Here is a 26,779-nt window from a genome sequence, read left to right on the forward strand (position 1 = left end):
GTCTTATAATTAGAGTGACTCCTCATTTAGAAATCTTGGAGAGCCATGGCCATGCATCCGAGCTAGCCCTTTCCGGGGCCAAGATGGAAGAAGCTCAGTGGTGGGCTGATGGGCTATAATTGTGCCTCTAACTGTGTGGGCTCTGATGGGCTAGAAGTGGCTATATCCTAGCTCTCGTAATGGGCTGCATTAGACAGATGGACCGACCCAAATGTTTGGACTGGACGGGCCTGAATCCTGATCATGGACCACTTCCCACGATCCATCTGGAAAGAGTGTATACATGATAATTGCAGACATTGTGGGGTCTCCGTATAAAAAATCTCATCCAACGCTTCTTGCCTAGCTCAATCTGATCCGTTCAGCGTGGATCTCACGGCTCACGGTTGCCCAGGGATGGATCGAGCAATCCGTCCCCATTCTTCCTGGTCAGGCAAGAAGGAAGCAGGATGAACTCCCCGCCGCCACCGCCACCGCCGCCGCCGGCGATGTCCGGTTGCGCCTCCCTTGCCACACGCCGGTACCTCTCGTTGGCCTCCCTCTCCAGTCTCCATGCGCACTAGCAGTCCATTCTTGCATACTCGGCACATCGCAGTGCGTCACTGCGTCCTCGCCGTCGCCAGACCCGCACACGGGGATGGGGCACAGCAGCGGAGGCTATCGATGGGCATCGTCACTACGCCACGCATTTTTTGGTGCCAGGTAGTTGTCTCATTCAGATGCACGTCATTGGTTCTTTTGGTTGGGGAAAACAAACATTGACCCATGGTTTAGCCTATGACTGCCACAATTTGGACTGGTCTAGTCTAAGATGCGTACAAACGGTCAGTGCTGCACTGATATGCCAAACTTGAAGCATCAGCCATTTTGTCATACCATACTCGTCCTGAATATGGTTGTTCAACAATCAACATACAAAGGTGGCTTAGTTCCCTTGTCTTATTCTATTTTTTATGCTCATATGTCTTGCTCAATTTTCTGTGCTCTTGTTAACAGTCTTGATTGTGCTACCAATCCTAACCACTCTTTGGGAGTATAATAAAACACTGATAGTCAATAGTCAGCATGGTTTGTCCTTTAGTTTCACAAACCAAAATACGCACGGAATTAGTTTGTGTGGTTGGGACTGTGAGCTTCAAGGTCTCAGAACTAGGAAGTTTTAAAGAATTGCTCTGGGTAGTAAAGGTTTCTGAAGTCTGAACCATACAATCATTCTACTAAAATCGGAGTAGACGAACAAACTTAAAGGTTGCAAATTTCTGGTGAGATATCTGTGCATATGGTTCCTGTTTTTGAAACATGCTTAAGTTTCAGTCTCCTTTAAGTTCAAAGTAATTTGATCTCTCCAGTAGCTTCGATGATGACCTAAGAAGTGATATAATATCTCCTCCAATCCTTTTTTTTATCTATTGAGCCATACAGCTTTCGGCAACCTCCTTGACACAAGTATCATTGTGTTTTTAGGGTAGCTTACCAATCTATCCATCACCTAACTTTGTTCCTATTATTCATTTGTATGTTTTATAGGCTGAAGTTCCTAAAGGTTTATTAAACTAAGGTTGCTGGAAGGATGCCAATCTATCATCAAGACTGAGACTTGTTATGTTTCTCCCGTTGATGTGGGTAGAAGTCCGATGGAACCAGAAGTCAACACATTAGGCCTGTTTGGTGATAAATAGTTGCGATGTTTGAAGGGAGTTTACCAATACCCAAATAGAAGAGACTATATATTGAACTCACCTTGCTGGGTCTGCTCTATTTGCATTCATCTATCTAATAATACACATAAGCACTGCAGTGAACCAAGGCCAGGTTCTTTGCTGGAGCTGAAGGCAAAATACTCCATCTATAACTATTCTTCACATGGTTCTATTGTTGATCTTGGAGGTTTTCGCTAGAGCCTAGAGATATACAGGTATTGTGTTATAGAGATTCCTTTTCTGTTGTAATTATCCACACTGTTTCATCTCTAGCCTACCCCAACTTGCTTGGGAAAAAAGGCTATGTTGTTGTTGTTGTTGTTGTTGTTTTATCTAGAGGCCTAGGCTTTGTAGAAGAACGTAGCAATAAGTGCATCCGAGGAAAAGGTGTTAACCTGTGTTCAAGAAGAGAACAAAGACTTTCTATTTGTGCCTCAGCCTAGTAGTTATTTGATTGTCATGGTTCTTAGTTTAATAACGTTTTGCAAGTAAGCACAACATGGTAATGCTGTCAACTGCATAGGTTTGTACAGCTGTTTAAAAGCTTGTCTTATATTTCATGCCGTTATGATAATTTGTTTTTCAGCCCTCTCATGATGAATTTGACTGGTAATGCCTGTTTGAAAAATCATTTACATTTCTTTCTCTTTCAAATTTTGCTGCTTTTTTTGTACATGCAGTCATGTTATCAGTAGCTACCATCAATGTCAGCCAAGAGAACTCCATGGAATCAGTTAGGGCAACAATGGAGCGTCAAACAGCTCGCAGGACCCAGACTGATGGGACACAGATGATAGAATCTCTTTATGCCAATGTCAATCTTGCTAAAGATCTTTCTGCAAGGTGCAAAGGAAGATCATTGCAACTTAAGGATGATGAGATACAAAACATAGCCCAAGACCTGGACAATGTCTTGCAGAACATATATGATGAGCTTTGCAGGACACCGGCATCAGCATTTGGCAGTAATGCTTACATGGATGTGCTTATCAAATCTCAATCAATGAGGGGTTACTCTGAGGCTGATATAGCCATGAATGTAATGGGCAACAGGCCTAGGAGGTCTATTCGTGATAATGATACTCCGAAGCTGGTGGACTTTCTACAGGGAATGTACCATGAATCACATGAATATGGTGGCCAGATGTTCAATACTCTCCCGGAGGTTGCAGAATACATCGAGCCTCTGTATGATGCATTCTTCTGTCCACTGACGAATGAGATAATGACTGATCCTGTGACAATTGAGAGTGGTGTGACATGTGACAGGAGAGCCATAGAGGAGTATATTGAGAGGTTTTCAGACAGTTCTGAACCTATCTATTGCCCTGTCACAAAAATGCCAATGCAAAGTAAGACAGTGATGAGCAATGCTTCCCTGAAGAGTGTAATTGAAGAATGGACAATGAGGAATGAGGCAATGCGTGTGAGGATTGCTCGCACTGCCCTCTCCCTGTCAACTGCAGACCAATTGGTGCTTGAAGCCATGCATGAGCTGAAGTTGCTGGCCAAGTTGAAGGGGAAGAACAGGGAGCTGATGCATAAGATCGGGGTCACCAAGTTCTTAGCACGGTTGTTGGACAACCACAATGCACAGATTCAATGTGATGCACTGGAGCTTCTGTGTTTGTTAGCTGAAGATGAAGAAGGAAAGGTAAGTAGTAAACTTTATTACCTAAAGGAGTTCATCTGCAATGTAGAATAGTTTATACTGAACTGTTCAACATCTTAGCCTTGTTCTTCAAATTATTCTGCATGACATACAGGATATAATTGGAAAAACTAAGGCCATTGCCAGGACAGTAAAGCTACTGTCAAGTAATACTACTGGTGAAAGGCATGCAGCCATCTCTTTCTTGCTGGAGCTTTCAAAGTCACAGTTACTGTTGGAGAATATTGGCTCAACGTCTGGAAGTATTCTGATCCTCACCACAATGAAGATCAACAATACGGATGATCCAATTGCTGCTGAGAAAGCTGGAGCTGTCCTTAAGAACCTTGAAAAGTGTCCGAAGAACATCAAGTACATGGCTGAAAGTGGATACTTAGAACCTCTTCAGAGTTATCTAGTGGAAGGTGAGATGCAGAGTATTAGGAAAGCATTTTAAAAAGTATGATAGTTGTTATCTTTGCAAGTTTGGTTATGTTAAATCCACCAAGTTTCTGAAACTACCAAGTGGTACTCCCTCCATCCTGAAAGGATTCTATTTCTATGTTTGTCCTAAGTCAAGCCATTCTAAATTTAACCAAGTTTATAGAAAAGAACAATAATACTTATGAATTTGTGATATCAAATGAGCATAATTAGATCAATTATGATTTTTTTAATAGTTTACTTCTTTAATTTGGTAGATGTTGATATTCTTCTTTATGAATTTGGTCAAACTTAGAATGGTTTGACTTAGGCCAAACTCAGGATCCCTTATATTTAGGACAAAGGTAGTAATTCAGTAAAACCTATTAGAATGCAGCTGTACATGCCAGTTTTGTATGAACACTTCATCAGTACAACATCAGAAAGGTTTGGTCAGCATAATAACTGAAATATTTCACTTAGCGCAACATGTTCCTGTAGTAAATTGGTGGTTTAAACTGACATGAAGATTACAAAACAGGCTCAGAAGAGATGCAGATGGAGATGGTCAGTTTCCTCAGCGAGCTGGTCCAAGAGCAGGAGCTCACCATTGACATCAACAGAAGCACGTCGGAGATCCTCATCAAGATGGCGCGCAGCTGCAACCCCAGGGTCCGCAAGGCAGCGTTTGATGTCCTTGTCCAGCTTTCCTTGCACCGCCCCAACAGCAAGATGCTTGTTGACACAGGAGCTGTCCTTGTCATGATCGAGGAACTGTTCATCCGAAAGGTAGATGATGAGCCTGTGAACTCCATGGCCAGTGCTGCCACCATCCTTGCCAACATTGTCGAGTCAGGCATTGATCCAGACACCACGGTGGTGAACAAGGAAGGCCACGTTCTCACATCGAAATACTCCATCTACAACTTTGTGCACATGCTCAAGTGCTTCATGCCGGATGACCTCAACCTCAGCATCATCCGTGTCCTGCTAGCGCTCACTGCGCTTGCCAAGCCGCTGGCCACGGTGGTCTCGGTCATCAGGGAGGACCACCGCGGCCATGCCATTGTTGAGCTCATGAGCTCCCCGATGGAGGCGCTCAGCCTCGCAGCGACGAAGCTGCTGATCACCCTGTCCCCACACATTGGCCACACCATTGTAGAGAGGCTCTGCAAGTCACAAGGGCAGCCACGCAAGCTGCTCAAAAGCATCAGTCACGCCGGCCGCATCACTGAACGGCAAGCTGCATTGGCGATGCTCCTCGCGAGGCTGCCTTACCGGAATACCTCACTTAACATCGCACTTGTGCAGGAGGGCGCCGTGCCGACCATACTGAGTGCAATAAAAGAGATGCAGAATGGCGCTTCTAGATCAAGTAAGCATGCAGTGCCCTACATGGAGGGTCTCGTAGGTGCACTTGTGCGGCTTACCGCAACTCTGTACAGTCCTGAAGTGTTGAAGGTGGCCATCGACCACAACCTGGCTTCGTTGCTCACTGAGCTGCTCAGCAGACCAGCTGGAAGTGACGAGGTACAACGCCTTGCTGCGGTGGGGCTCGAGAACCTGAGTTACCTATCCATCAAACTGTCCCAACCACCGCCGGATGAGCTGCTGTCAAAGAAGAACTCCATACTAAAGCTCCTGAAGGACTCGAAGGCGCACAGCAATAACAAGAAGAGCACGCACCACCAGGTCAACCTTTGCCTGGTTCACCGGGGAGTCTGTTCACCAGCGACGACCTTCTGCCTCCTCGAGGCGGGCTCCGTGGAGGGTCTCCTGGGCTGCCTTGAGAACGACAATGTCCGGGTGGTGGAGGCTGCTCTCGGAGCGCTGTGCACTCTCCTCGACGAGAGAGTGGACGTCGAGAAGAGCGTGGCTGCCCTCTCTGAGTTCGATGCAGCGAGACGCGTTCTCGGCGCGCTGAAGCAGCACCGGCAAAACGTGCTGTGGCAGAAGTGCTTCTGCGTGGTGGAGAAGCTCCTGGAGCACGGCGACGATCGGTGCCTGAGGGAGGTGACCGGCGACCGGATGCTGCCCACGGCGCTGGTGAGCGCCTTCCACAGAGGGGACGCGAGCACCAAGCAGGCCGCCGAGAGCATCCTCCGGCGACTGCACAAGATGCCCGATTACTCTGCAACCTATGTGTCCATGGAGTTCTAGGGATTTTTATCTTCGTTGAGAACTAAACATTGTAAAATCTGTGCATATGCTACTCGTCTGTTTGAGCAAAACTACAATACAACGTTGGCTTGCTAGTCTCGTTTTTCGCCCACCACCGTGATTTTCTGAACCTGCTGAATGTCTGAACAGGTGAATGGAGAATTGGAGATGATCAACTAGTGGCACAAGTTCATTTTGAAAACCTGCTGATTGTCTGAACAGGTGAATGGTGAAGAGGTTGAGCGCATGCTGAATACAGTCGTGTCGTGTACTAATTTCCACGCCACATGACTCCAATTCGCAGCATCTTGCAACTCCGAGTCGATTTCTGCTTCTCGAATTTTCCGAGGTCAAGACGGACGAGGTTCCGAGTATGCTTCCAATTACAGAGCAACCGCCTCCTATAAACCCGTGCCGAGGGCCAAGCTCGCTCTGCCGAGCGCCGCACCTATGGACGGAGAGTACGCCGGCATGGCAGTAGACCTGGAGAGCGGCGGCCGGCGGCGGCGCCACCACGATCGAAATGTTGCCCTGTCCGGCCGACCGGCAGCGCAGGGAGAAACAGCTGTTCACCTGGCTCGGCCGACCGGCGTAAGAAGCAAGATGTTGTGATCAGAGGGGCAGCAGGTAGCCTTGGTTGCTTCGCCGGCGTTGGTGTTCGAGAAAATCACCATGGTGGGATCTAGCTTTCGTGAAAATTATTATTATTATTATTATTATTATTATTATTATTATTATTATTATTATTATTATTATTATTAAACGAGATAGTAGTCAAATTTGTGTACAAAATGTAAATGGGCAGAAATACAAATGGGCTGTGGGCGCATATGGCCCAGAACGGCAAGAAAGGAAGGCCCAGCCCAACCATATCTTGGGTCCTTTCACCTCTGGCTGGTCTGATATATTTACGGATGTACCGGCGTACCGCACCGGCGGAGGCAAACCCTAGCCGCCAGGCGTAGAGGGAGCGAGACAGCGAGTACCAAGGCGCCAAGCTCCCCGGTTCACATGGTTGTAGCCCGATCAATGCAGTCGTTTTTGTGCGATTTTGTTCCTCGTTTGCCTTCAATCGGTGTGTTGCTTGAATGATTTTTTTTTCTTGTCCCGCTTTAGACCGCTAATCTTTGCTGCTTTTCTTTGCTAGTACTTGTTGGAAATCATGAAGTGCAGTCATTCGCATGATCTTCCTGTACATGCGTACGCCTTTGTTAGATCGATGGCTTTTGTTTTGGTTAGCTCGCACCATTAGCCCCCTGCTCTGTTGAGGTTGGATGCAGGGAAAAATGCGAGAACAGGGTATATCGGTGCAAGATTCATGGATCGGGCAGGGGCTCTGTACCTCTGGGGAAGCCAGTAAATAACCTCAGGGTCATATCTTCTGTCCACATTGCATCACTTGCTGCTGCTTGTTTTGATGTTCTTTCAGATATGTTTGCTCACTTCAATTTGATTTTATTGAGTACTAGTCATGATCTGACTTCTGGTTATACAAGTGATATGAGGAGACTGAAACATCTGAAAGTTTTCATGTGGATAACACATATATGGTCTTCAAAGTTCTCTGATCTCTTGTTAAAATCTTTTCTTTCATCTGGAAATCATCTTCTTTCGTGTGTAGATAGAGTAGATGCGGTAGGAAGCTGTACTATCTGAAACTGTACTGTTGATAATACTTGGATTATCTTCAAAATTTTCAATTCTTGGTTGGTCTTCAAACTTTTCTTTTTTGCTTTCTTTATGTGTACGTTCTCTTGTCCAATTGATGCTTGTTTTGTAGTATTCAAGATTTTTTTAAGTATGGCATCTGAATATCGTCTAAGTGATGCTTGAGTCAGAACCGTAGAGTGTGTTGAGAAGCAAAATGAGGAGGTCATACAATCTGAAGTATCTGATGTTGATACATACATTCATGGTCTTCAAAGTTCTCTGATTGCTTCCTTTGCCCACACCTTATCCAGATGATACTTGGTTGTGTTCATTTTCTTTTGTACATTAAGGTATAGCTTCAAAATACTTCTAAAAATTTCTAAATTATGCTTTGCTATGTGTTTTTGAGAGGTGAAGCAGCAAAATGAGGAGCTCATATGATCTGAAGTATCTATGCTGATACATCCATTCATGGTCTTCAAAGTTCTCTGATTGCTTCATCTACTTACATTTCGTGTGTAGATAGAGTAGATGCGGTAGGAAGCTGTACTATCTGAAACTGTACTGTTGATAATACTTGGATTATCTTCAAAATTTTCAATTCTTGGTTGGTCTTCAAACTTTTCTTTTTTGCTTTCTTTATGTGTACGTTCTCTTGTCCAATTGATGCTTGTTTAGTAGTATTCAAGATTTTTTTAAGTATGGCATCTGAATATCGTCTAAGTGATGCTTGAGTCAGAACCGTAGAGTGTGTTGAGAAGCAAAATGAGGAGGTCATACAATCTGAAGTATCTGATGTTGATACATACATTCATGGTCTTCAAAGTTCTCTGATTGCTTCCTTTGCCCACACCTTATCCAGATGATACTTGGTTGTGTTCATTTTCTTTTGTACATTAAGGTATAGCTTCAAAATACTTCTAAAAATTTCTAAATTATGCTTTGCTATGTGTTTTTGAGAGGTGAAGCAGCAAAATGAGGAGCTCATATGATCTGAAGTATCTATGCTGATACATCCATTCATGGTCTTCAAAGTTCTCTGATTGCTTCATCTACTTACATTTCGTGTGTAGATAGAGTAGATGCGGTAGGAAGCTGTACTATCTGAAACTGTACTGTTGATAATACTTGGATTATCTTCAAAATTTTCAATTCTTGGTTGGTCTTCAAACTTTTCTTTTTTGCTTTCTTTATGTGTACGTTCTCTTGTCCAATTGATGCTTGGTTAGTAGTATTCAAGATTTTTTTAAGTATGGCATCTGAATATCGTCTAAGTGATGCTTGAGTCAGAACCGTAGAGTGTGTTGAGAAGCAAAATGAGGAGGTCATACAATCTGAAGTATCTGATGTTGATACATACATTCATGGTCTTCAAAGTTCTCTGATTGCTTCCTTTGCCCACACCTTATCCAGATGATACTTGGTTGTGTTCATTTTCTTTTGTACATTAAGGTATAGCTTCAAAATACTTCTAAAAATTTCTAAATTATGCTTTGCTATGTGTTTTTGAGAGGTGAAGCAGCAAAATGAGGAGCTCATATGATCTGAAGTATCTATGCTGATACATCCATTCATGGTCTTCAAAGTTCTCTGATTGCTTCATCTACTTACATTTCGTGTGTAGATAGAGTAGATGCGGTAGGAAGCTGTACTATCTGAAACTGTACTGTTGATAATACTTGGATTATCTTCAAAATTTTCAATTCTTGGTTGGTCTTCAAACTTTTCTTTTTTGCTTTCTTTATGTGTACGTTCTCTTGTCCAATTGATGCTTGTTTAGTAGTATTCAAGATTTTTTTAAGTATGGCATCTGAATATCGTCTAAGTGATGCTTGAGTCAGAACCGTAGAGTGTGTTGAGAAGCAAAATGAGGAGGTCATACAATCTGAAGTATCTGATGTTGATACATACATTCATGGTCTTCAAAGTTCTCTGATTGCTTCCTTTGCCCACACCTTATCCAGATGATACTTGGTTGTGTTCATTTTCTTTTGTACATTAAGGTATAGCTTCAAAATACTTCTAAAAATTTCTAAATTATGCTTTGCTATGTGTTTTTGAGAGGTGAAGCAGCAAAATGAGGAGCTCATATGATCTGAAGTATCTATGCTGATACATCCATTCATGGTCTTCAAAGTTCTCTGATTGCTTCATCTACTTACATTTCGTGTGTAGATAGAGTAGATGCGGTAGGAAGCTGTACTATCTGAAACTGTACTGTTGATAATACTTGGATTATCTTCAAAATTTTCAATTCTTGGTTGGTCTTCAAACTTTTCTTTTTTGCTTTCTTTATGTGTACGTTCTCTTGTCCAATTGATGCTTGTTTAGTAGTATTCAAGATTTTTTTAAGTATGGCATCTGAATATCGTCTAAGTGATGCTTGAGTCAGAACCGTAGAGTGTGTTGAGAAGCAAAATGAGGAGGTCATACAATCTGAAGTATCTGATGTTGATACATACATTCATGGTCTTCAAAGTTCTCTGATTGCTTCCTTTGCCCACACCTTATCCAGATGATACTTGGTTGTGTTCATTTTCTTTTGTACATTAAGGTATAGCTTCAAAATACTTCTAAAAATTTCTAAATTATGCTTTGCTATGTGTTTTTGAGAGGTGAAGCAGCAAAATGAGGAGCTCATATGATCTGAAGTATCTATGCTGATACATCCATTCATGGTCTTCAAAGTTCTCTGATTGCTTCATCTACTTACATTTCGTGTGTAGATAGAGTAGATGCGGTAGGAAGCTGTACTATCTGAAACTGTACTGTTGATAATACTTGGATTATCTTCAAAATTTTCAATTCTTGGTTGGTCTTCAAACTTTTCTTTTTTGCTTTCTTTATGTGTACGTTCTCTTGTCCAATTGATGCTTGTTTAGTAGTATTCAAGATTTTTTTAAGTATGGCATCTGAATATCGTCTAAGTGATGCTTGAGTCAGAACCGTAGAGTGTGTTGAGAAGCAAAATGAGGAGGTCATACAATCTGAAGTATCTGATGTTGATACATACATTCATGGTCTTCAAAGTTCTCTGATTGCTTCCTTTGCCCACACCTTATCCAGATGATACTTGGTTGTGTTCATTTTCTTTTGTACATTAAGGTATAGCTTCAAAATACTTCTAAAAATTTCTAAATTATGCTTTGCTATGTGTTTTTGAGAGGTGAAGCAGCAAAATGAGGAGCTCATATGATCTGAAGTATCTATGCTGATACATCCATTCATGGTCTTCAAAGTTCTCTGATTGCTTCATCTACTTACATTTCGTGTGTAGATAGAGTAGATGCGGTAGGAAGCTGTACTATCTGAAACTGTACTGTTGATAATACTTGGATTATCTTCAAAATTTTCAATTCTTGGTTGGTCTTCAAACTTTTCTTTTTTGCTTTCTTTATGTGTACGTTCTCTTGTCCAATTGATGCTTGTTTAGTAGTATTCAAGATTTTTTTAAGTATGGCATCTGAATATCGTCTAAGTGATGCTTGAGTCAGAACCGTAGAGTGTGTTGAGAAGCAAAATGAGGAGGTCATACAATCTGAAGTATCTGATGTTGATACATACATTCATGGTCTTCAAAGTTCTCTGATTGCTTCCTTTGCCCACACCTTATCCAGATGATACTTGGTTGTGTTCATTTTCTTTTGTACATTAAGGTATAGCTTCAAAATACTTCTAAAAATTTCTAAATTATGCTTTGCTATGTGTTTTTGAGAGGTGAAGCAGCAAAATGAGGAGCTCATATGATCTGAAGTATCTATGCTGATACATCCATTCATGGTCTTCAAAGTTCTCTGATTGCTTCATCTACTTACATATGCTACACATAGTTCTTAAGGCGGTAAGGCGAGTTGCGGCATTCACCCACCTTCCGGACGCCTAGGCGAAGTCTAGGCGACGCCTAGGCGAGGCAAGGCGACGCCTTATGACTGTCCAGAAACAGCAGGAAGGATAGAAGAAAGAGGAAAAAGAAAAAGGAAAGAAGGGAAAGGAGAAGGAGACTGGCCTAGCCCACGAAGAGGCCCATATCTTACCCCTCCTTAGGCAGCCCAGGCCCAGGTAGCAACCACCCTCAACCCCTCTGCGCCCTCTTCGCAGCAGCAGCGCCGCCGCTCTCTCTCGTATCTCTCTCTCTCTCGCAGCTCTTCCCGTCGCTCTTTCTCGCATCTCTCTCGCAGCAGCTGCGCCGCCGCTCCAATCTCTCGCCTTCCTCCAAGCATCTGCCTCTTCCTTCTCTCACCCGGCCCTTGGATGGGTCCCTGCTGCCACTCCCCTTCTGAATCGACCGCCGCCGCCGCCGGTCCCCTTCCAAACCAGCCGTCGCCGCCGGTCCCCTTCCAAACCAGCCGCCGCCGCCACTCACCAGAAGGAGGTCCGCACCTCTCTGCACTAGTCACCGCCGACCGAGCTGCCAAGAGATGGTGAGGCAGCCGCTTCTTGACCTGCTGCTCCCCTCCCGTTCTTCTCCTCTTCCTCCATTCATCCCTGGCTATTTCTCCTTGATTTTGGCAAGGCGGCGGCGGACGCCCAGACTTTTTTTCCGCCCGGACGACTAGGCGACGCCTAGGCGACGCCTTTAAAACCATGATGCTACATCATCTTCATTGAAATCATACTTCAACTCTGTGTGCCTTCATTTTTTTTTTTGGTTATGTGTATTGCTATAGTTTTAGTAATCCTTAATTATGCTTGAGCAAAGTTGTGGTAGTGTTTAAGATATCAAAAGAAGTAATGAGGAGGCTGTATTATCTGAAGTATCTAATTTGTTACATTATTCATGGTCTTAAAAGTTCTCTGATTGTTTCCTTTGAATTATATATTTCTAATCTATTGCACTTTATACTTTCCAGCTTGGTGTACTTATTCTATAGTTTTCATACCTTTTGCACGGGTTCTTTATGAATCGCCATATTGGCATGCTTACCTAATTCAACTCTTCGTCTCTCTGACTGATGGTCTCGTGGACGAGATACCATCTTGAAGGTTTCCATCATTCCTGTTTCATCCATTCTGGTGCAGAGTGGAACAGATTGTTCTGCATTGTTTCTTTGCTTTTCCAGAATGGCTTTATTTGTCAGTGTCATCTGTGACTGTCATCATTTTGTAGTAGATGACCGGTATTGCATTAACATGGTTTCAAGATTATATAAACAATGTGTTAGTTACACTTAAAAATAACCTGTATTTGGGAATTCATAAAGGTTTTTCAACAGACTGACCAATGGACAGTTTCATGTTGGATTTGCTGATCTATGGTAAATTGTTGCATATTGCACCAGATGCGTGAGTCAGCTCTGCGATTGATCGAAAGGCAAGCGATCTAAAGTCAGTGGTTGTGCCCATTGGCGTACAATCTAATTGTATTTTCTATATATTTAGGCTGATGTGCCCATTGGTGTACCCATTGGTGTATTTAGGCTGATCCATTGGCGATCATATCAGAACCGCCAGAGATGATATTGTTTTTTATATATATTTTTCAAGTACTTAGGCTGATGTGCCTATTGGTGTACCATCTAATTTATGGCACTTCTAAAGGAATCATTCATTCATGGATCATGATGCAAGTGGGTCACAATTGGTTGACCCAATTGGTGACCTAGTCTACCCGGTTAATTTGTTTTGGGTTCTGGGTCAACCCATTCCATAATAACTTTAGGTTTTGGATTTTAGATTGATCCAAAAAACACTAACTCATCTGTTAATAGGTGATGCTCCGTCATCTCTAAACTTTGGGTTTTAGATAACATGATACCATCACTAAGAGCATCTCCAACCGCTCTTGTATGCTTGATGAGTTAGCTAAATAAAGAAAAATCTCATCAAAACTCGGATCCAACAGACTTTGTATTTTGCTCCACTAGCTATGTTGTTTTGTATTTCCTCCCCCTTGCTGGGCAAAGAAAGAAGACGCATCTTGCTCGCCATCTCGCTCCCCCGTGCATCTCTCGCCGGCCCCCTCCCCTTGCATGTCCTGCGCTGCCCACGCCGTCAAGCGCCGCCCCGGCCATCCCAAGCCGCCGGTGAGCGCCTTCCCGCCATGCCGAGCGCCGCGCACGCCGCCGAGCACCGCCCCTATACCCGCCGTCCTCGGGCCACCACTCTGCGCCGCCTCAGGCGTCCCGGGCCGCCGTCGAGCTTCGCCCCGGCCGTCCCGGGCTGCTGCCGAGCACCGCCCCCGCCCCGACCGCCGCCAACGCCGTCACGGGCTACTGTTGAGCACTGCCCCTGCTCCCGCCCCTGCCGTCGAGCTTCGCCCCTGCCCCGACCGTCCCGGGCCGCCGCAGAGCGCCGCCAACGCCGTCACGGGCCGCCGTTGAGCGCTGCCCCTGCTCCCGCCCCCGCCGTCGAGCTTGGCCCCCGCCCCGACTGTCCCGGGCCGCCGCCGAGCGCCGTCACGGGTTGCCGCCGAGCGCCGTCACGGGTCGCCGCCGAGCGCCGTCACGGGTCGCCGTTGAGCGATGCCCCTGCTCCTGCCCCCGCCGTCTCAGGCCCTAGCCGCGCGCGCGGGCGCCGACCAGGCTGCGCGGCTGCGGGAGTCCTCACTGCGCCGGCCGTGGTGCGGGCGAGGAGGAGGGCGGCGGTGCGGCGGCTCGCCCATCGAGAGCAAGAGGAGAGTTGGAGAAAAAGATAGGAAAATGAGTATGACATGCGGGGTCCACTGTCTAGTAACATATGGAGAGTACAGTTTTAAAAGATCTGTTGGTTTACTCACTCTATAGAAGGTCTTCTATTTTTTTACAAAGCTTGTAAAACTTTAAATTTAGCTAATATTATAAAAGAGCTCTTGGAGATGCTCAAGTTTGAAAAAAAAAGTAAGCCACGACACTACAGTCAGTCTCCAGGATTGATCTCCGTCGGCACCAATCCGTAGCAAGTGTGCAGGCAAGTGCTTCCATTCCACCTCTTAAGCACTTGTCCCATGGCTCAAATATTCCAAGCAGTGATCTGCACTCGGCCCACCGGCCCCACCCCCATTATAGATAAACCGTATACAAGTGAAAAAAGAAACTGTTCTTCCAGGACCTTCACTTCGATGTAAACCTGCTCCTCAACTTTTGTGCTCGGCAGAGCTGAAAAAATATTTACAATTTTCAGTAGAAAGTTTTGGTGAATCATATAAACTTTAGCATCATCCCCAGAACTGGACCACATGTCCATTCTCTCATGTATCCCACTTCACCCTAGAACTATTGTCCTGCTGTTCAGATTTGTTGAGACAGAGTACTTTTGGCAGGTCTTGGCCTCCTACAAACAAAGGAAACTCGGTTGCCAAACATCTGCTCAAGAGCTTACTGAAAGTGTTTAGTGAAGCAGTATTGCAAGTTTGCAACTGCAAAGACCAGGGTACATACTCATTAGGAACACATATATAGATTTTGTTCTCTTATGTTGCTCATAGAAAAAAAGATGTCACGTAGGTGGCGTGGGGGAAAATATATAATTGTACATCTAATTGCCATTGTTAGATCTAACTAAAAGATATTTTGTCTATTTTCTCAACTAGTAGAGTGCATGTGTGACACACACGTGTTAATATTCACCATGATGCACAATCAACAAACAAAACACCTGATAACAATAATGTTTATCATCATGCAGTTTCCCGACCATAATCTCCGTGACAATCGGTAATAAATTAGCATCAAATAGCAAGCATTGTCAATATTGAGATGACAACAAAGTATTGTAAGGAGAAAAGTAGTGCAACACCAATTAACGGAGAGCTTAAAATTCACTTGGTGCGTCTACTCATTGTCAATACCATGATCAAGCTGTGTCTTGGAAGGCAAACATGTGTAATCATCTCATGTAGGGTCTCCTGTTTGCAGTATCCATATGAAAATAGGCACGGTGCGTCTAGGTGAATTATTTTCTCCAAAAAATCATGCACTGTGCGGTGATGCATTCCAAGAGACAGTGAGCGGAAAAATAAATAAAAGGAAGCCCTAGCAAGCGAAGGGAATCAGTGATCAGCGATCCAAAGAAACCCTGAATACATGCCAACCGGTGACCGACACGCGGAAATACGGAATACATGCCAACCGGTTGCTGGAAGCCCAACCAAAAACATCCTAATGTGGATAACCTTAATTTCCAAGTCTGCTTCATCCTTAAGGACATGCCACCGACACGGGCAGTATCCACGGCTCGACATAGGAGTAGTCTTAAACTCCATTATTGCAGGCTTGCAGAACCTATATGGTTAGCCTCTTAGAGCACTACCGAAAACGGTATTTTGCCGTGTGCCAGAATCTTCGCCGTGTGCATTATTTCGGGCACACGACGAAGACCTCCTTTGCCGTGTGTCTCCAGAAGAACACACGGCAAAGAAAAAACACACGGGAAATCTTACTCTTCGCCGTGTGCCAAGGGCCAGCACACGGCAAACCTTGATCTTCGCTGTGTGTCAGCCAGTAGACACACGGCGAACATGGATCACGTGCGGGGCACACCCTTCTGCCGGCAGGGGGCCTCACGGCCGTTATTGTTTGCCGTGTGCCAGGGCTAGGCACACGGCGAACTCCCATCTTCGCCGTGTGCCAGTCGGTTGACACACGGCGAAATCCCCGGCTGCCGTCAACACTCGAACGGACGTCACGCCAGTCCCTATTCGCCGTGTGTCCACGCTGGCACACGGCAACACATAGACCTTTGCCGTGTGCCTTAGTTGAGCACACGGCGAACACGAAAAAAAAATCATGTTTTTGCTTCCAAATTTTTTCTACACTCTTCATAATTTGTTTGGTACTCTATGTTTGAATATGAGATTTTTATAGATATATTAGTTGTATTAAACTAATTTATTTCAATTTATTGTTTTATTTCGTGTAAATCTAATTTAATTCCAAAGGGTATTAAATAATAGGAAATTTTTTTGAAAAAATGATATTCATAATATTGACTGTAGTGTTAGAGTTTATGTAGTAGTTGAAACAAAATTTCAAAGATTGTGGTAATGAAACATTACGACGATCGTGGTGGAAAATAGTTTTTGAATTATGTAAAATTTGAACGATGTCAGAAAATTATGATATTTGCCCGAACTTCATGCTATCATACGTCGAATGTATGGTAAAAATTTGAGCACGATACGAACATTTTGTCATGATGATGCTTACAAACTGAGAGTTTCCCGAAGAAGTTTCCGAGAGAAGAAGAAAAGAAGGTTAAGTTTGTACATGTTATGATAGAAAAATTTCAGTTTGACGTTCAAAATTTTTATATAGACAATATGCGATAATGATTTAGTCATGTTGAAATTTCAAAAAAATTCGGCTCCATTTGGTATTTTTAATATTTTAATTGCAAATAAACTACTATAATTGGCATAAGTAAAATGTGATTAATTATGACATGAAACAATAGAATGGAATTAGTTAAAAAACTCATCAAATTTATTGAGGCCATATAAAAAATTTGAGTGTTTAGATTTAGTTGTTTTTTGAAAAGTTCAATATCAAATTTTGAACATTAAATTATTCACTGCAAAAAAATTCGTCGTGTGCCTAAACTGAAACACACGGCGAAGTCAGGCTTCGCCGTGTGTCCCGGATCTTGGCACACGGCGAAAGCGGCGTTCAGGACTTAGCCGCGCCACCCCCGTCCGCGCGCCCCCAACCCGTCACACACACAACCCCCGTCCACCGCCGCCCGCGCCGCCCCCGCCGCCGGCTTCCCGCTCCGCTCCGCTGCTCTCCCTCCCCCTCGGCGCGCCACCCGCGGTCCAGCGCCCCGTCCTCCTCCTTGGAGCGCCGAGGCCGGCCGGCGCCGCCGCCACGCCCGGCCTGGTCCGGGGCAACCACGCCCCGAGGCCGCTCCGACGCCGGCCCCGCCTCCGCCGTCCGCCGCAGCCCCATCCTCCTCCGCGCGCCCAGGCCGGCCCCCGCCGCGGCCGCATCCTCCTCCGCGCGCCCAGGCCGGCCCCCGCCGCGGCCGCGCGCCCGGCCTGCTCTGGGCCCGACCCCGCCCCCGAGGCCGGCCCTGCCTCCGCCGTCCGCACCTCGTGGTTTGTCTCTAGCCCAATATAATAAATACATCAGAAATTTAGAAATATATCACACCAATTTACATTAAAGAATACTAAGAGTGAATGCAAACCGAGTGCTGGAAGAGATACACTAGGTTTTATCTGTGATATATTTCTGTGGCATGCGATGCCTGAACTTGATAACATATCTACATGTGGTAGCTCGTCAGTATTCATTCCTGAGATGAGTTTGCTTAATGTCCCTTTAACCAGCAAATGTGCAGTGTTAAATGCTAGTTTCGCCCAAGATATGGTATTGTGCTGTTGCATCAGGCTATGGGCTTTGAGAGGGCACGAACCTCTGTCCCGATCTTGAGCTACAGATATTTTTCTATTTAATTCTTGCCATGTAGAACAAGATGGCCTAGAGACAAGCATCACTTGATAACTATATTGATGACTTGAGAAAAGATGATAGCTTTAAAGACCTAAATAATCTTGTTGACCTCTTGATTAACCTTGTAGAAAATTGTATTGCCTGTGATGATATATGCTATATATATTGACCTTGAGCTTGAGCATGAGTGTTAGTCGAACTGTGTTATTTCTGTTCTATGGATATGCTTATCATGGTTGTCATGAAACCATGTGACACATCCATGCCCAAGCAACAACTCGGATGCGATGATGTTAAGATTGGGCTGGATGTGTCACATGGTTTAATGGCGGTCATGAATTTATTTTAGGTTTCTTATGCTTCAAGTTCAAGGTCAAATGAAAGGGAACATATCTGAGGCATGTTTGTTAGTTGTCGATCACTGTGCTATTTTATGTTTGCAGAATTTCAAACTGAAATGTTCAATTATTTCAAACTGAGAAGTCATTATGAGGGTGGGAGGAGGCAAAAAACATGGGCGCTACTACATTGGCGATGGCCTTTTAGACACGGCCAGCACTCCCACCCTCTCCCAGATTCGAGCGAGGAGCACGGCCAATAGCCCGGCCATACGGCCACGGCTGTCCGCGTCGCAGCTCCAAGTGCAGGAACTTCAGGTTATTTCTTATTTATTCATAGTTCATTCGTTTTGTACGTATATTTGCTTTGCATTGTAACATTATCATGAACTATTGTAGCACCAAATGCAAGCACAACAGGCGGCGTACGAGGCGGCACTGGCAGAAGAGAGGAGGATACGACAAGAGAACGAGCAGAAGCAGGCGGCCGAGATGGCCCAGATGTACAACTACATTCGAGGTCTTTCTGTCCAAATGGGTAATCCCATCCCAGCCATGCAATTCCCTATGGCTCCTCCTACTACTCCTCCGGTGAGTATTTTGAAAACCCTTTAGTTTTTTTTTTGAAGTATTAGATACTTAGAGAACTTTAGACTTAGAGATTGTGACTTACATTACTCACTTAACGATTTAGGAGACCTACATATGATCCTTTAGTGCTCTATTATAATTTGAGAACTTGGTTTTTGTCTCACCTGCAATTTACTGTCTTACTTTTTTTGCAGAATCTATCGGCGGCATCGAATACGCCAGAATTGTCGCCGGGCATCTCACCGACGCTCCCACAGTAGTTGTTCCCGCCTCAGTTCGGCGGCTCCCCACCGTTCGACGACCCACCACAGCCATAAACTTGTTTATTTCAATATTTATGGACTTGTGAACTTCTAGATATGTATTTGTGAACTTCTGGACTTTGCATTGGACTTCTGGATGTGTTTGAAGTTATTTCCGGCTAGTTGTGATATATATGTGATATGTAATGCCTGTGATATATATGTTGTGATATGGGGTCCTTTATACGTGAAAAACAAAAAAGAAAATGATCTGTTTGGTCACTTTGCTGTGTGCCAGGGACTAGGCACACGGCAAAGTGACCATGTGACTACCTGGAAACCTAGTTCGCCGTGTGCTAGGGCTAGGCACACGGCGAACTGACCATAATTCGCCGTGCGTCATAAGCTAGGCACACGGCGAAACTTACTGGTTTGCCGTGTGCCAGAACCAAGGACACACGGCGAAGTCTGAAAGTTCACCGTGTGTCCACGGTGCAGACACACGGTGAACAGACGCCGACGCCGTCAGCCACCGTTGGACGGCGTCTTCTCGCTTTTTTTCGCCGTGCGCCTATATATACACACGGCGAAAAGGTTCACCGTGTGCGCGACTTTTGACACACGGCAAACACGGGCTTCGCCGTCCCTGTAGCTGCCGTCGGCGCTTTGCCGTCGGCCACCGTCGGCGAAGTCTTCGCCGTGTGCTAACGGTTCTTCGCCGTGTGGCTCGGGCACACGGCGAACTCGTGGTCTCCGGTAGTGGAGCAAGGGCAATAAGGGGGCTTTAAGCCCCTTCCATGTCATCTAGAGACATCACTTGGAGACATATACTACAATAATATGTCTTTTAGATTGTCTCTTATGGGGTATAGGAATATTAAATTTTTACATACAAAAATACATGAAAGCTCATGAAATGCGTACGCAAGAGACGGGTCAGGCTCCAAAATCGACTCTTGTGCTTTGTTTCTCGTGCTGGAGGCGTCTCTTACATAAGAGCATGTGACACTCTCTCACCTCAATTCTCTCTCATCTACGTAGGACTGTTGCTGACATAGACGGGCTAATAAACCCTTATTGTACCTACTCTTAGTTCATAGTCCAGTCGTGATACGGGCAGCAGCCACGACTCACATAGGAGTAGTCTTGAACTCCATTGTAGGCTTGCAGAACCTATATAGCTAGCCTCGTAGTTCATAGTCCAGTAGGGATCGTGGATAAGTGGATGTGAGGTTGCTCGTGCAGTTTGTTTGCAAGCTGATGTAGCAACGCACGAGCACAATGGTAGTTAGAGCATAAATTTGGTTCAGGGGTGGATCCAGCGTGGGGGTAGGGGGAGCCCCCCCTACCCTCGGGAACTCCATATGGAAAGAAGAGGAGGAGGGAGAAAAAGAGGAAAGAAGAGAGAAGAAAAAAGGGGTTGGAGGAAGAAAAAAGGAGATAGCTCCCATTAAACTGAAAATTCTGAATCCGCCAATGATTTGGTTCACTGCCTTCCAATGAGCAGAAGACACACATGAATCAAACTTTCAAAAATCAAGGTGCGCCATTCCACCACCACCTCCACCGGCATGAAGCAGCACAATGGCCCCAACATGGCCCAAGGCACGATCGATGGAGGCATTGCCGCCGCCTTCATCAGCTTGCTAGTGGGAGGTTTCATCTTTTATTTTTACTGTTGTTGTTAGCGTCGCCACTGCAAGAGCAGCAAGTCGTCATCGTCGTCGACCTCCTCATCCTCAACAAGCACCGCCTACGCGTCAACCCCATCGACGTCCACCTCCGCTGCCGCCGCCTCCTCTTCCTCCTCCACGACCGGCGCGTCCCGCCTTTCCTTCGCCACAGTGGCATCCTCCGCGTCCTCGACGTCCGCGGTGATTCCTCCTCCTCCGATGTAAAGCTCTTCCTCCCCGGCTGTGACGTCCACCACCTCCGACGCCGCCTACTCCTCCCCGGCCACGGCGAAATTCTCTGTGTCCCGCCTTTCCTTCACCACAGCGGCGTCCTCCATGTCCTCAACGTCCGTGGTGACTCCTCCTCCGACGATGTCCAGCTCTTCCTCCGCGGCCGTGATGTCCACCACCTCCTCCTCCCCGACCACGACGACGTCCTCCACTACAGCGGCGTCCTCTACGTCCTCGACGTCCGTGGAGACTCCTCCTCCGACGATGTCCAGCTCTTCCTCCGCGGCCGTGACGTCCACCACATCCTCCTCCCCGGCCACGACGACGTCCTCTGCGTCCCGCCTTTCCTTCGCCACACCGTCCTCAGCATCATCGACTTTCGCGGCGACTCCTCCTCGGACGACGTCCAGTTCTTCCTCCATGCCCGTGATGTCCACCACCTCCTCCCAGCCACGACAACACCCTCCACGGCCGCGACGTCCACTTCCAGGGGAGGATGGGGGGAGGGGGGCTAAGGGGGACCCCCTCCCCCCTCTGACCCTAATACCCATGGAAACCGCCTACCTGAGTTCAGTTCCCGTGGAGACTTGAATTTTGCAGTGTGAGAGGATTTCGCAGCATGAGAGTTTGATGCAGCATGGCCCACCTGGTAGAGTAAACACAGTGTAATAGTTATCTCTCTTGTTTCTGATGAAAGGTGAAGGGTCCGCCTGGTATATATACGGTATGAGCAGTGGCGGATGCAGGATGAGAGACAAGGAAGGCTGAAACAATGGATATATTGATTTGTGTGAAGATTTAATGATAATTTGAGTCTTTTGCTACAGTGATTTACATGTAATTAGGAGGCTCTTTGGGGGCCGGAGCCCCCCTGGATCCGCCGCTGGGTATGAGTATGTAGTGTTTCTAATGAATTGGTTTGTTCAAATGGATTAGAAATGATAAGATGTAATTGATTGGGAATAATGTTAAATGAATAAATCCGACGTGAGTAGAATTGGTTTGTTTACGATGTAATTGATCGGTTTGTTCGTCTAGGCCGCTGGTATGATAAGATATAAAAATGTTACCTTTTATATATGTGGCCCCACCACCATCAATCAAGTCCGCGCTGATGACCACCGCGTACAACGTGGACAGTGCCGACGACACCATCAACGACATGTCGATACGAGGCATCCACGCCGTTCGTACGCGGGGTCAGCCACGTGGACCCCAACTGCGCCCTGGACCCATACCTGATGTACGACGCCGGCACCGTACCTACGAGTACATCTCTTTCCTGTGCGCGCTCGGCTACACCGCCGAGCAGATCGCCGTCTTGACGAGGGACGGCTTGGTGACCGACTGCTCGATGCACTCTGGCGGGCTCCGTGGACGACCTCAACTACCCGGCCTTCTCGTTGGTGTTCAGCTCCGGGGATGGCAAGGTCACGCAGCGCCGCGTCGTCGTGCGCAGCGTCGGGGGGCACGTACACGGCCACCATCGTCACCAGCCCCGCCGGCGTGCACATCGTGGTGGAGCCTCCGACGCTGCAGTTCAGCGCGACGCAGCAAACACAGGAGTACGACGCGATCACCTTCGCGCCGTAGCAGGGAGGCGTGACCGAGAATTACACGTTCGGGTCCATCGTGTAGAGTGACGGCAAGCACAAGATGACCAGCCCCATGGCCATCACCTGGCCGGCGAGCCAAAGTGGCGGCGATGTGATTCGACAATTCTACAAACTTGTGTCTTGTGTGCTCGTGTGTTGTTTTTTAGAACTTGCCTGACCAAGTATTTCGTTAAGAAGAAGAAGTTTGGTTACAACGCTCCGACCTTTAACCAAGATAGCTAAACAACTATTACAGAATCACGAAAGAGCTAGAAAAAATCAACCTACGGCAGCATGCTCGACGAGCAGCTGAAGCGCGCCGTGCAGAAGAGCACAGGCTGGGCTTCTCGCCCAAGAGTATGTTTGATGTTCTGTTCTGTACTGTACTGCACTGCACTGCACTTCAGTCCAGGAATGAGCATGTTGCCAAAAGCAAAGCACCTGAATTTGTTTGGGAATTTTTGCTCTCCTTCGTCAAATTAGCTGTAGGACACTGCGAGAATGAGGTATTTTCTTTGTTGTAACACACTAGTTTTTTTGCTGCAGTACACCGCACAAGGATGGACCCAATTGGCCAATGCTTGTTTCCAAAGAAAAAATATGGCCTAACGTTTGGAACATGGTTTTGAAATAAAATAGTTTACACAATGACAACCAATTTGTTTTACAACATACTGATAACGCATAACATGAAACAGAAGTCTTGATAGGCCAAGCATACAACTGTTTCTGTGAACCACGGCACTTTCGCCATGTTAACCGGGACCAACTTTTGGGATGTCATAATGCTCGCTAAGGTTTGCCAAGTACTGGTTAAAGTCCTGGATCCGGTCCCTGTGCGATTTGTTGGCAACTTTGGCCAGCTTCTGCATATCAATCTTTTGCTTCTGTTCCATGTAGCGTCGCTCGGCTGGTGTGAGGTGGTCGTAGTCAGGATGTGGGTTCCCTTCCTCCTCTCCCATCTTGTCAGCTTCAATCAGCTCACTGTTAGGATCGGTTGTCAATTCAGAGCTTCCACCTGAAGAATAACCAGTGGAATCGATATGAAGGTTGTATATTCAGCAGAGGGCACTTTCACATTCATGAAATTCAATTACACAAACAGAGAGGATAAACAATGTATGCAATTAATCAAGTTGTTGGCCAAACTAAACAAGCTAACTACTCTGTGTGTAAGTATGGATTTACCAACACCTAGTGAGCAATTTCTCTAAGCCTAAAATCAGATAATCATAATGGCATCAGGAGGAAGCAGTTTTGCAGTCATGTAGTTCCGTTATGCCAAACAGCAAGGTGAGACAATGTGTACAAGAGAAGCAAGTTGTTGGACAAATTAAACCAAGTCAAGCATGTATTGACTATGATTTACCAACAATGAGTGAGCCACTTCGTTCAACAGCTCAGAAAATCAGCAAAATCACCATGTAAAGAAAAATGCACCCAGAATCCCAGATTCCCATATCATTCTAGTAATACTGGTCTTCACCTACAGAAGAAAAATGTCACAGTCTATCGTATCATGACACTAAAGTGGAAACCTGACTGTACCTTAATTTCCAAGTCTCCAAACAAATATGTTGTCACTTGTGACCACAGATGCTCATAAAGTCATAATAACAACTAAATAGGGCTACAGTGCCTAGTTCTTATTTGCTTTGCATTAAAATTTGTTAGCATAGCCTATAGTCACGATTATCAACAAACTTTTTATGACATATCCTTCTTGCAATGAGTAACGATACCAAGACCATTATCTATTACAACACTATAAGAAAAAGAACAGCAGCTGCCAGCAGCAGTAAAACTATGAACCAATGTGTCCAGAATGCACAGGTTTGACATCAAGTACTAGTACATAGCAGGAAAAAAAGTGGCATCAGCAACAGCAAGCAATTGTTCATGTCTGAAATCACTGTATTTGATTGCACAGACAAATATTAGCTAAGGAGTTCAGGTAGACAAGACAAGCCAGTAACTGAATAACCAAACCAATTATTCAGAGCATAGAGAACCAGGAACTACCAACAGCTAGGGTGTGCACAACCAAGCAATTAACCGATCATCACTAACGTACACAATAATGCTGATTAACACGTTCCATTGTTCACAGAAATTTGAATAGTTTGCTTAGGTTCAGAAAAGCCAGTGTAAATGAGCCAAACCTTCCTGAAGTTCATCACGCCCAATCTGAGACGACTCCTCACGGTGCTGCTTCTTCTTCTTTTTCTTGATTCCACCTTCCTTGACATCCAGTGCTTTGCCCTTCAGCTTGAGCCTCCCCCCAACAACGACATTTTGGTACTCGGACATCTCGCTGCAACAAGGAGAACCGAGAAAGTTAGCTCAGCAAAGCAAGACAGCACCTGATGGACATGATAATCTGACGCGCAAACACACATACAAGGCAGCAAGCATTATAGATTACACTAATCTTGATTTGTTCAAAGATTACACTGATCTGGTGAAGCGGTAGCAATTTCAAATGATAAGCGATTCCAATCTCAAAGCTAATCACTTTATAAAGAGATCGGAGATTGCCCAAATTCAGGGAGCGTACAGTTATCGCCCTTGAAAGGTTAGAAACCCTAGATGGTGCATGGAGAGCAGAACAGCAGATAGAGCACCAGTGGCGTAGCTCGCCAGGAATTTTTGGTGGGGGCAGATTCGCCCTTGCCCAACGCCAACACCTACAGATCGTTCATCCCTGGCGATAGCCGATGCCGCCTCCGCCACTCCACATCCCCGGCCACGCCCAGCAGGAGCATCCGCACCGCCGCTGCCGCCGCTCTTGTTCTTCCGCCTCCCCCTCCATGAATCAGACCGGCGGCGCGGCGAGCGCACAGCGCGAGGCAGCAGACGGAGCCGTGGAGGGAGGGGGCGAGGGACCAGCCGCCACCGGCACCGATTAGGGCTGTCAGAAGGAAGCGGCACCCAGCTAGAGCAACGGATAAAGCAGGGGAACTCCCCCTCCCCCCACAACCCCCCGCGCTGGATCCCAATTCCGGCTGCGGCGGCGCCGGATCTCACCTTGCCGAGCTCGTCGGCAGCGAACCCCCTAGTTCCCAAGCCCGCAACAAAGGAAAGCGACGAAGCAGGAGGCGGAGGAGAGGGGGAATTCGGTGGGGATCGCGCGCGCTCACCGTCCGAGACCGAAAAGACTCATCCCGCGTCCCGGTCCGCTGCGCTCCCCTCCCTCGACCCGGCGCGGGGCCGGGCAGCGGAGACGGCGACGGCTGCTGCCGCCGCCGCTGCGACTGGGGGAGGAAGACCGCGGCGAGCAGATCAAATGGTAGGGGGGAGGGGAGCCAAGATAAGAAGGGGGAGTCGAGATTACCCCTGCGGTTCCCCCTCGGGGGCGGCGGGGGCGGCGGGGTGCCGACGCCTCGACGACCTTCTTCGACGTGTCTGGCCGCTGGCGACGAGAGAGAGAGAGAGAGAGACGGACGAGCAGACGGCGACGGCGAGGAAAGTTTGCAGAAATACTAGAAAGGCGTCGCGGCATTGCCGCGCTGGCAGTAGAGGACCTTTGATTAAGTTTTTGATTCATATATGAGTGAGGCTTTGATGCCGTGGGCAATAATTGTTTATCTAGAGATGCATTTTGTAACCACTTGAAGATATTGGTTAGCTTATTTTCGTAGGCTATTTTTTGGGCAAAATAATAGTCCATGAACACGTTAGTATAGTTCGTTAAAAAAGAAAAATAGAAGTGGAGTTGATCTATGTAGGAGAAGAAAGATTCATTGCACAGTACAAAATGAAACAATAACATTAAAATGAGGTTGATGGAAACACTATAGCTAGCGTAAGTAATTGGTGAATTATTGAGTCAGATTAATACTGGCTAAGCTAGTAATTTGGCAGATCCATGGCTTGCTCGTCTTGTTATTATTTTTTTTCTTTCTGAATCCGCTGTTTGCAGGGTATGATGAGGAGGTTGGTGTTCAGGACAATACATTAGGGTCGTGTAGGTTTTGAAAACCAGTCTATCATGTCTTTCTGCCATTTTGTCATGTAACAGCAAATTTTCTGGGCAGGATATCAGAGAGAACCCAGTGTCCCTGAGTCTCCAATGTGTGGCTTCAGTGCACTGTCAGTCAAAGTCTTCCAGCAATCTGGTAAGTTGGCTCTAGTTAGCTGGTTATCGTTTTTTTTTAA

General features: G+C 46.1%; 2 protein-coding genes, 1 long non-coding RNA gene and 16 other non-coding genes across 23 annotated transcripts; 17 read left to right on the forward strand and 2 right to left on the reverse strand.

The window, feature by feature from the left end:
* Positions 1-344: 344 nt before the first annotated feature.
* Positions 345-6,046, forward strand: LOC120657104 (putative U-box domain-containing protein 42). Of its 4 annotated transcripts, none has more exons than XM_039935359.1 (5): positions 345-520; positions 1,528-1,915; positions 2,381-3,354; positions 3,467-3,776; positions 4,316-6,046. In XM_039935359.1, exons 3-5 carry the CDS (start codon positions 2,383-2,385, stop codon positions 5,932-5,934), a joined length of 2,901 nt encoding a protein of 966 aa, XP_039791293.1. In that variant the 5' UTR covers positions 345-520; positions 1,528-1,915; positions 2,381-2,382; the 3' UTR covers positions 5,935-6,046. The 4 variants fall into 4 exon arrangements, with proteins under 4 accessions (XP_039791293.1, XP_039791292.1, XP_039791291.1 ...); XM_039935358.1 differs by having other exon boundaries at positions 367-920; XM_039935357.1 differs by having other exon boundaries at positions 367-702.
* Positions 6,047-7,428: 1,382 nt separating this feature from the next.
* LOC120657856 lies at positions 7,429-7,507 on the forward strand. The gene has a single exon (XR_005668389.1). It is a non-coding gene; the product is annotated as a small nucleolar RNA R160 (small nucleolar RNA).
* Positions 7,508-7,792: 285 nt separating this feature from the next.
* On the forward strand, positions 7,793-7,872 carry LOC120657840. The gene has a single exon (XR_005668372.1). It is a non-coding gene; the product is annotated as a small nucleolar RNA R160 (small nucleolar RNA).
* A 130-nt stretch (positions 7,873-8,002) lies between these two features.
* On the forward strand, positions 8,003-8,081 carry LOC120657848. Its single transcript, XR_005668381.1, has one exon. It is a non-coding gene; the product is annotated as a small nucleolar RNA R160 (small nucleolar RNA).
* Positions 8,082-8,343: 262 nt separating this feature from the next.
* Positions 8,344-8,423, forward strand: LOC120657841. The gene has a single exon (XR_005668373.1). It is a non-coding gene; the product is annotated as a small nucleolar RNA R160 (small nucleolar RNA).
* A 130-nt stretch (positions 8,424-8,553) lies between these two features.
* On the forward strand, positions 8,554-8,632 carry LOC120657849. Its single transcript, XR_005668383.1, has one exon. It is a non-coding gene; the product is annotated as a small nucleolar RNA R160 (small nucleolar RNA).
* A 262-nt stretch (positions 8,633-8,894) lies between these two features.
* On the forward strand, positions 8,895-8,974 carry LOC120657842. The gene has a single exon (XR_005668374.1). It is a non-coding gene; the product is annotated as a small nucleolar RNA R160 (small nucleolar RNA).
* Positions 8,975-9,104: 130 nt separating this feature from the next.
* Positions 9,105-9,183, forward strand: LOC120657850. Its single transcript, XR_005668384.1, has one exon. It is a non-coding gene; the product is annotated as a small nucleolar RNA R160 (small nucleolar RNA).
* A 262-nt stretch (positions 9,184-9,445) lies between these two features.
* LOC120657843 lies at positions 9,446-9,525 on the forward strand. Its single transcript, XR_005668375.1, has one exon. It is a non-coding gene; the product is annotated as a small nucleolar RNA R160 (small nucleolar RNA).
* A 130-nt stretch (positions 9,526-9,655) lies between these two features.
* Positions 9,656-9,734, forward strand: LOC120657851. The gene has a single exon (XR_005668385.1). It is a non-coding gene; the product is annotated as a small nucleolar RNA R160 (small nucleolar RNA).
* Positions 9,735-9,996: 262 nt separating this feature from the next.
* LOC120657844 lies at positions 9,997-10,076 on the forward strand. The gene has a single exon (XR_005668377.1). It is a non-coding gene; the product is annotated as a small nucleolar RNA R160 (small nucleolar RNA).
* Positions 10,077-10,206: 130 nt separating this feature from the next.
* LOC120657852 lies at positions 10,207-10,285 on the forward strand. Its single transcript, XR_005668386.1, has one exon. It is a non-coding gene; the product is annotated as a small nucleolar RNA R160 (small nucleolar RNA).
* Positions 10,286-10,547: 262 nt separating this feature from the next.
* Positions 10,548-10,627, forward strand: LOC120657846. The gene has a single exon (XR_005668379.1). It is a non-coding gene; the product is annotated as a small nucleolar RNA R160 (small nucleolar RNA).
* A 130-nt stretch (positions 10,628-10,757) lies between these two features.
* Positions 10,758-10,836, forward strand: LOC120657853. Its single transcript, XR_005668387.1, has one exon. It is a non-coding gene; the product is annotated as a small nucleolar RNA R160 (small nucleolar RNA).
* A 262-nt stretch (positions 10,837-11,098) lies between these two features.
* On the forward strand, positions 11,099-11,178 carry LOC120657847. Its single transcript, XR_005668380.1, has one exon. It is a non-coding gene; the product is annotated as a small nucleolar RNA R160 (small nucleolar RNA).
* Positions 11,179-11,308: 130 nt separating this feature from the next.
* Positions 11,309-11,387, forward strand: LOC120657854. Its single transcript, XR_005668388.1, has one exon. It is a non-coding gene; the product is annotated as a small nucleolar RNA R160 (small nucleolar RNA).
* A 924-nt stretch (positions 11,388-12,311) lies between these two features.
* LOC120657858 lies at positions 12,312-12,387 on the forward strand. Its single transcript, XR_005668391.1, has one exon. It is a non-coding gene; the product is annotated as a small nucleolar RNA R160 (small nucleolar RNA).
* A 1,905-nt stretch (positions 12,388-14,292) lies between these two features.
* On the reverse strand, positions 14,293-22,183 carry LOC120657106. The gene is made up of 3 exons (XR_005668084.1): positions 22,097-22,183; positions 21,591-21,672; positions 14,293-14,657 (listed from the first exon to the last, which is right to left on the reverse strand). It is a non-coding gene; the product is annotated as an uncharacterized LOC120657106 (long non-coding RNA).
* Positions 22,184-23,182: 999 nt separating this feature from the next.
* On the reverse strand, positions 23,183-26,133 carry LOC120657105 (protein FAM32A-like). Of its 2 annotated transcripts, none has more exons than XM_039935361.1 (3): positions 25,956-26,133; positions 24,784-24,935; positions 23,183-23,639 (listed from the first exon to the last, which is right to left on the reverse strand). In XM_039935361.1, exons 2-3 carry the CDS (start codon positions 24,929-24,931, stop codon positions 23,377-23,379), a joined length of 411 nt encoding a protein of 136 aa, XP_039791295.1. In that variant the 5' UTR covers positions 24,932-24,935; positions 25,956-26,133; the 3' UTR covers positions 23,183-23,376. The 2 variants fall into 2 exon arrangements, with proteins under 2 accessions (XP_039791295.1, XP_039791294.1); XM_039935360.1 differs by having other exon boundaries at positions 25,762-26,052.
* Between the last annotated feature and the right edge of the window lie 646 nt (positions 26,134-26,779).

This window comes from Panicum virgatum, chromosome 1N, assembly GCF_016808335.1.
Source record: "Panicum virgatum strain AP13 chromosome 1N, P.virgatum_v5, whole genome shotgun sequence".
Classification (NCBI taxonomy): Eukaryota; Viridiplantae; Streptophyta; class Magnoliopsida; order Poales; family Poaceae; genus Panicum; species Panicum virgatum.

Bases quoted from the DNA above. Each gene is read 5' to 3' on its own strand.
- LOC120657105 (XM_039935360.1), bottom strand. From the start codon at position 25,784: ATGAGTCTTTTCGGTCTCGGACG. The intron at 24,936-25,761 runs GTGAGCGCGCGC...TCCTTGTTGCAG, and splicing joins AGTCTTTTCGGTCTCGGACG to CGAGATGTCCGAGTACCAAA. The intron at 23,640-24,783 runs GTTTGGCTCATT...GTTATTCTTCAG, and splicing joins GCGTGATGAACTTCAGGAAG to GTGGAAGCTCTGAATTGACA.
- LOC120657104 (XM_039935359.1), top strand. From the start codon at position 2,383: ATGTTATCAGTAGCTACCATCAATGTCAGCCAAGAGAACTCCATGGAA. The intron at 3,355-3,466 runs GTAAGTAGTAAA...CATGACATACAG, and splicing joins CTGAAGATGAAGAAGGAAAG to GATATAATTGGAAAAACTAA. The intron at 3,777-4,315 runs GTGAGATGCAGA...ATTACAAAACAG, and splicing joins TCAGAGTTATCTAGTGGAAG to GCTCAGAAGAGATGCAGATG.